General features: G+C 52.3%; 1 protein-coding gene across 1 annotated transcript in view; it reads left to right on the top strand.

The window, feature by feature from the left end:
* Positions 1–7,244: 7,244 nt before the first annotated feature.
* Positions 7,245–8,137, top strand: part of XRRA1 (X-ray radiation resistance associated 1) — an 11,685-nt gene continuing 10,792 nt past the window's right edge. Inside the window, exon 1 of the mRNA XM_042892261.1 lies at positions 7,245–7,345. Coding sequence (XP_042748195.1) covers positions 7,255–7,345 — 91 coding nt within the window. The 5' untranslated portion in view covers positions 7,245–7,254. The remainder of the gene's footprint in view (positions 7,346–8,137) is intronic.

Raw genomic sequence — 8,137 nt, 5'->3', positions numbered from 1 at the left:
GCCAAAGAAAGGCTCTGCAGATTTCAACTCTGCCACCAGCAGAGGGGAAAAAAAAAAACTGAGAAAACAACTTTTTACATTGGTTTTCTTCTGGTTTTGGTCCCAATAGCTGCAGCGTGGCCCTGCTTGTGGCCTCTGAGGGTGTTCTGATGGTTTGTGGGAAGAAAGTTACACACAGATCCTCTGGGGGCTGGTATAACAGGAGGAAGAACTCAAAACACCTTTACCAGCGGGGTCGTAAGAGACCCACAGAAGGCATGGCAAAGAAGTGCCAGGCAGTCCATCCCTGCTACAAACCAAGCGACTCCGCAGCTCTTCTGTGCCCAGATCTCCCTCAGACCCACCTGCAGAAGGAGATCCTTCACAGCAATGAATCCCAAATAGCACAGCTTACAGGCATGAACTTCCCTTTGAATGACAGTGTCTGTGGTGGCAGTTCTTGGCTACCTTTCAAAGCAGCACGTCGTATCAAAGTCATCTGAGCAACTGGAGTGACTGCTCCCTGTTACATCCCAGTCCCAGAGCCCCCGAGTTGCATTTACAACACAGCTGTCAGAAGAGCTCCTCTCCTTCTCTGGAAGGAGGATGTAAAACCCGACCTGCTCCCTCCCACAGACACATTGGTGAAGTTGTGATTACCTTTCAGGATCCACAGGTATGAATCAGGAGCAAGAAGTAGACGTGAAAGAAATGGAATGAACAATTCTTTCAATTATTGATGTTTCTTTATAAAAGCACCCACAGCAGTTTTACTCCCAGCCCTTCAGATTCCCACAAACAACACTATCAGGAGTAGAGAATGGGAAAGAATTCCCTATTTTTTAAGGGGGGGATGGATTTGAAGTGAGACAGGGGAGGTTTGGGTTGGATGTGAGGAGGAAGTTTTGGAGGCAGAGGGTGGTGAGGCAGTGGCAGAGGTTGCCCAAGGAGGCTGTGGATGCCCCATCCATCCCTGCAGGCATTCAAGGCCAGGCTGGATGTGGCTCTGGGCAGCCTGGGCTGCTGGTTGGCGACCTGCACACAGCAGGGCTTGGAGCTGGATGAGCGCTGTGCTCCTTTGCAAGCCAGGCCATGCTATGATTCTATGATAAAACACCTGACACAGCAATGCTCCCTGCTGCAGGTGGAGCAGTCCTCTGCTCAACGTGCTGCAGAGGGAACAAAGAAGGAGCTGTGTTTATTCCTTTACACACATCTACAATTTCTCACTGGGAAAAGATGCTCTGAGACTCGAGGCCCAGCTGGGGAGATGCACAGCGGGCAGTGCTACCACCCTGAGCTTTCCAGCTCTGATGGGATCCCAGGTGTGATCAGTGCCACACATCCCTTTTGGCTGTCACCTAATCTGCTCTTAGCTCAGGGCTGTTTGTCACAGCTGGCAGTCCCTGCTCGTGGCAGCAGCGTGGTTCGCCTGGCACTGAAGCACAGCGCATCCATCTCACTGCCAAAACTCAAGTTTTTAGTCCAGCTGCTTATGTCCTAAAACCAACAGCTTCCCAGATAGGCTTGAAGACGGAATAGTTGGAAAACGGCAGTGAGAAAAGACTCAGGAATCAAAAGAAGAAATGAAACCAAAGCCCTCAGGTTTATCACTGAAGGCCTCAGGATTTTAAAGCTACTCTGTGGTCACTGTCCCCAGAGGCACCAGACTGCAGACATGTCCCTCACTGAAGGAATCTGCATAGGGGAACAGATTTATGGCCAGCCTTACCCAGGCAGCGTGAGAATCACCTTCTGGATTCTTGCTCTCCATCCTGAACCCCCCATGGTGGGTCAGGCCAGAGAGGACCTTGCAGTGGGGACATATCTGCACTGTGGGACTCAGCCAGGGAGGAGTTTCAGTCTCCCCTTCACCTCTGCCCCTTTGAGATTCCTCCTCCCAGCACTGCACTGCAGCTCCCCTTTCAATTCTCTGACCTGTGGGAGCCAGGGAGGGGAACTCACAAAAACCTGCAACCATTTCGAGATCGTTTTCAGTTCAGCTGCAACTCAACTCCTTTCATCCAAAACCAAGTGACAGAAGCGTGCCTCCTCCTCCCCACACCAGGGGATAACAGCCAGGTTATTGCAGTCAGGCACACCTCAGAGGTGCTTTAGTACTTGAAAGCACGCCCTTGCTTTACTCGTGTGTAAGAACGAGGCTTCAACGTGTGGGAGAGTCCTAAAAGCACAGGAAGCACACAAGGACCTGGCTGAAATACCTGAGCAACACAGCTACCTGCAGCTGGGTGACTGCAGGGCAGCATTCTGCTCTTAGCTCCAAAAAAAGGAGCAGCAATACACAGGCTTTCTCTTACCCCAGCCACCCCCAGCTCCAAGCACTCCATCCCTCGCCATGCCTGAAGTCACCTTCACCTACAGCTGCAAGCTCCCTCCCTGGCAACAGGCACAGAAAAATCCTATGGGAGGTGTCAAGCCACTCACATCTCAAAGAGCAGCACAGACTTCATTTTCCCCCTGCCTTATTCCTCCTGTTCTGCTGTCAGCTTGGTTTACGTTGCACCCAAGCGCAGCCTGTCTCTCCAAATACTGCTCTGAAGTTTAAGGCATGCTGTGAGTACTGAAAACATAAGTCACAAAGAAAGATTTGTTTCTACTGTGATTATATGAATGCTGATGTAGGAGCTTTAAATCAGGACACTGAGATGCAGCCCAGGGAGCTAGGATGAGCCCCAGCACACAATGCACACTGCAAGGCACACAGCCCTGGTTTTATGGGTCATAGAATGAATCAAAGAATGAATCACAGAATGGCCTGGGTTGAAGAGGACCACAATAATCATCCAGTTTCATCCCCTTGCTGTGTGCAGGGTCGCCAACCACCAGACCAGGCTGCCCAGGGTCAGGAGGAACTGCCTGGTTGTCATCAATGCTGAAAGAATATGAGAAAGACAACAAAAAAATGGGATAATCAACACCCCAGGCTCCCTGAACTCACCCTGATTCAGCTCCCTGTGAAGTACAAACACAAACGTGAAGCGAGCAGCCCTTTTATGGGAGTACAAAGCCTCAGTCCCATGCCACTGCTGTCTTGCTTGAGAAAAACTTGAGCAATTTAGGGACTAAGAGCATGATTTACCAGATAACACCTCTGCAATACAGACATTACCAGATTTAAGTCATCAGGACGCAGGAAACAAAAACACATGGATCAGCACAAAGGAGAGGGAGGAAAGAAAACTGTCTTGTGTCTGTGCTTTGTACAGCTCTGCTGAAACTCCTCCTGCACTACGATGTACTTCCCTTAGCAACTGCTTCATTTCCTTCTGAAACAACCACAGCTCCACACACAGAGGACACAGCAGAAGACACAGAACACCTTGAGAGTGTGGTATTTCTTTGAGCTCTTTAAGTGTAACCACAAAGCGCTCTCACATGGGAGCTGAAGGCTGCACACAAACATTGCCAGAAGTACTTCGTTAGCATCTTCCACTAACAGAATTCACTCAGTGGCTGATGCTGTGTTGAAGATTTCACACCAAATCTCACACACAGCACAAGGAGCTTCATCTCAAAACAAATACACAAGAACTGTGCTTGTAAATACACAGACATCAACAGAAAAAGAATCAAACTGTTCTCAACTGCAGCCATCCCTGCTTTGAAGTTTGCTGAAGGAAGCACAGCACTCTGAAGGTACACCCTCCTTCCCTTGAGATGGAGGCATCAGTTTCTATCATCTTGTGAACAAAACGCCTCCAGGCCTTTCGTTTTTGTGACAGAGGAACATCAGCACTCATCAAACACAAGGATGGGCTGCGACACAAACACCTGTCTGCTTGGAACTGAGCTGAGATCAAAGCTGATACATGAGGAAGGTTAAAAAATATAAATCACAGAACATTTGGGTTGGAAAGGATCTCAGAGCTCAGCCAGTTTCAATCCCTCCACGGGCAGGGAAGCCTCCCACAGCCCAATGCCCACAGCACCATCCACCACCTTGGGCACTGCCAGAGTTGGGCACCCACAGCTCGGGACTGCTGTGCTGGAGCCTCCTCACCCTGGTGGTGAATAATTTCTTGCTCATCTAATCTAAATCCAGCTTCTTCGAGCTTAACACCACGTAGCTGACAAACAGCCCACCCCAGCTCTCCCGCAGCCCCTTTAGGTGCTGTAAGCTCTCTGCAGAGCCTTCTTTTCCACAGGCTGAACACTCCCAGCTCTCAGCCTGGCTCCATAGCTTTCATACAATCGTGAAGGTTGGGAAAGACTTCTCAGATCCCCAGTCCATCCCCACGTCCCTCAGTATCACATCCCCACAGCTCTGGGACACCCCCAGGGACGGTGACAACCCCACTCCCTGGGCAGCTGCGTCGGTGCTTCACCACTCCTTCAGATAAAAGCTTTCCTGACACCCAACCTGACCCACCCCAGAGCCACCTGAAGCCGTCACCTCCCGTCCCACCCAACCAACACCCCCCAACCGAGCCCCCTGCCCACCTTTCCCAGAGCTCCCCGCAGACACAGGAACATCAAGTCCAGGTCTCCTCAGAGCCCTCCCATCCCCAGGACGAACTCTCCCAGCTCTCACCCCGGCTCTCCCACAGACTCTTCAGCCCCTCACACAGCCCTCAGCACACTGCCCGCCCGCCGCCTCCCGCTCTCCCTCCCCTCACAGCGCTTTGGAAGGCCGGGATGAACCCGAAGAAAGCCCCAAAGGCAGCGCTGAGGCGAAAGCGAAAAAGAAATAGAGGCTAAAGCCGGGCGGCAGCCCCGCACCTTATCGAGCAGCCCATTCCTGCCGCCTTTGGCCGCCATCTTCTCACGGCCCTCCGCACCGCCCTTCCCGCGCGATGTGGCGGCCGCTGATTGGCTGCGCGCGGGCGGCGGCGGGAAGCGCGGAGCGTGCTGGGAGTTGTAGTCCCGCTCCGTGTCTCCATGGTTGCCATGGAGACGGCGCGGCGCTGAGGGGAAGATGGCGAGGAGGCCGCGGGGAGAGCGCGCAGGAGGATGGGGCGGGGGGCACAGGGACACGGGGTGAGGCCTGGAGCTGCTCTGACGAGCGTGGAGAGCAGGAGGCTTTGGGAGAGATTGCTCGGGGCTGTGCGTGTTGGGTGTGTGCGGGGGTGAGGCCTGGAGGTACTCTGCTGAGGGAGAGGGGGCTGCTGGGCCCGGAGGGGAGGTTCAGTCTGAAGAAGAGCAGGCTCAGGGGTGACCTGAGCTCCTTCCAACTCCTGAAGGGAGACTGTGGTGAGGAGGGGTCGGCATCCCAATCGACAGCAATAGGACAAAGAGGTGACGGCCTCAAGTTGCGCCGAGGGAGGTTCAGGTTGGATGCTAGGAAACATTTCTTCTCAGAAAGAGATGGCACAGGGATGTGGTGGAGTCACTGCTTCTCATGGAGGTGTTCCAGAACTGTGGAGCTATGGCACGTGGTCTACAGTGGTCAGAAGCATAAGGAGATGGTTGAGCTGTATGATCTTAGTGGCCTTTCCAACCTTAACGAATGGGGTACGTGTGTGGAGCGCAGCTGGAGGGGTTGTGTAGATGGATGTAGGGTCCACCTGTGTGTCAGTGTGTGCCTCCCAGTGCCAACATTTCACTGCCCATAACACAGCAGGTGACTGTTGTCCCAGGTGCCATCACCATATGTGAACACTGTAGTTACGCTGTGCTGTGGGGTGTCAGAGAAGGTGTGGAGATACCATTATGGTGACACCTGGAGATTGTCATCTTTTCATGCTACAAGATGGGAGGCTGCTGCCTGTGCATGGACACAGGGGTTGGAAGGACCTCGTGCACACACAGTGACAAAAGCCACAGCATCTCCATCTCAATGAAGGCATTCTTTAAGGGTCTCCAGGATAAAAGTGTTAACTGCTGACAGAGCACCTCCAAACTTGTGGGGTTGAGAAGGTGTGAGATCTGTATCCCAGAGCCTTCTCAGATCACAGTAGAAAGGGGCAGGAGGAAGGAAGGTAGGCATGATAGCTGTGGGTTGATGATTGGAATTGATGATCATAGTGATCTTTTCCAGCCTTAACAGTTCTGTGTTTCTGATGGATGAAGCAAAAATCCCACAAACCATTGTCCATGCAGCCTGACCCCCACAGTGAGGTGGGTTGAGAACTGGCTGACTGGCAGAGTGCAGAGAGTCGTCATTGGTGGTGCAGAGTCCAGTTGGAGACCTGTAACCAGTGGTGTTCCTCAGGGGTTGGTGCTGGGTCTGGTCTTGTCCAACATCTTCATCAATGACCTTGATGAGGGGATGGTGGCCACCCTCAGCAAGTTTGCTGATGATACGAAGTTGGGAGGATTGGCTGACACGCCTGAAGGCCGTGCTGCCATTCAGCGAGAGCTGGACAGGCTGGAGAGCTGGGCAAAAAAAAACCGGATGAGGTTTAACAAAAGCAAGTGTAGAGTCTTGCATCTGGGGAGGAATAATTGCATGCAGCAGTACAGGTTGGGGGATGAGCTGCTGGAGGGGAGCTCTGCGCAGAGGGACCTGGGGGGCGACAGGTTGCCATGAGCCAGCAGTGTGCCCTTGTGGCCAAGAGGGCCAATGGCATCCTGGGGTGCATTGCAAAGAGCGTGGCCAGCAGGTCGAGGGAGGCGATCCTCCCCCTCTGCTCTGCCCTGGTGAGGCCTCATCTGGAGCCCTGCGTCCAGTTCTGGGCTCCCCAGTACAAAACAGACAGGGATCTCTTGGGAAGAGTCCAGCGGAGGGCCACAAAGATGGTGAGGGGCCTGGAGCATCTCTGCTATGGGGAAAGGCTGAGTGAGCTGGGTCTGTTCAGCATGGAGAAAAGAAGGCTGAGAGGGGACCTGATCCAGGTCTGTCAGTATCTGAGGTGTGGGGGGCAGAATGGCGAGGATGGACTCTGTTCAGTGGGGAGTGGAGACAGGATGAGGGGAAACGGACAGAAACTGCAGCATAGGAAGTTCTGCACCAATGTGCGAAGGAACGGCTGTGCAGTGAGGAGAGGAGCACTGGAACAGGCTGCCCAGGGAGGTGGTGGAGTCTCCTTCTCTGGAGATGTTCAAGACCTGCCTGGATGCCGACCTGTGCGACCTGCTGTAGGGAACCTGCTGTAGGGAAGTGGAAAATCATGTACATCCATGTACTGCCTCATTTACTCCTCTATTTTAAGAGCAGTGATGCTCTTCGTGTGTCACTAACAGTGTTCCTTAGTGTACAAGCTGATTCATGACTACCCTTACACTCAACTGCTTAAGGCAAGGTCATACTAGAAGCAGTGAAAAAATTAACCCACGTATTTGTTTCCCACTCTTTCCAGGTGTGCTGCACTCAAGATGGCTACAGCAGGGCTCTACAAAATGGCTGATGGGAGCAATTATGTGGCTGACTGCTTTCCTGCCAGGAACATTTTGTGCAACAGGAGAGGTGACACTTCTTGGGGAGCTGCTGGCAAAGTCATCCTGTAGCTCGTGTTGTGTCCACATGGGCAGATCTGCCTTCCATGGGGTTGTGGGCCAGTTAGAGAGAATATTCAGTGCTGGTTTTCTGTATCAACTTCACTGTGGATAACCCAGAGAACTTAAAGCTGTGCCTAAAAAGTCTTAAAATCAATTAAAACTGAATTGAAATGGAAGGGATGTGTGTTAAATATGTGCTCCAGCACATGTCTCAGCATGACGGGCACGTGGATAGCACCGTGCAGCTCTCCATCAGCTGTTCTGAGCTAGAGATTCTTTGTGTTTGAGAGGAACATCTGTGAAGTGCTTAGGAATGGCAGAAATATCTTCTGATGGTTGGGAAATAGGGGAGAGGTGTACCAGGCTGGTCAGGGGGCTGGGGCACGTGATCTTTGAGGAGAAGCTGAGAGCACTGGGCTTGTTTTATCTTGCCAGGAGGAGCATGAGAACAGCTTGGTGCTTACAGCTGCAAAGAAAGCTGGAATGAATGAAACCAGACTCAATTCTTAATAGTGGCAGGCAGCATAAGGAGGTCAAACATTGCAACTGGTAACTTCTGGAGGAGGTGCATGCTGAGTTAGAATCACAGAATCATTTGAGTTGGAAGGGACCTTTGAAGTCCATCTGGTCCCACTCCTCTGCAGTGAGCAGGGACGTCTGCAGCTAGAATTGCCTTGGGAGGTGGTGAAATTGCTGGACAAAGCCACCACTGGCTGATCTAGTGTTGCTGATTGTCTTGTTCTGGGAGGGAGATTGGACT

The sequence above is a fragment of the Lagopus leucura genome, unplaced genomic scaffold, assembly GCF_019238085.1.
Source record: "Lagopus leucura isolate 7727_CA_CO unplaced genomic scaffold, USGS_WTPT01 210-5_obj-0_obj, whole genome shotgun sequence".
NCBI lineage: Eukaryota > Metazoa > Chordata > Aves > Galliformes > Phasianidae > Lagopus > Lagopus leucura.
Note: the sequence above shows the minus strand (reverse complement) of the source record. Positions and strands in the feature narration are given on the sequence as shown.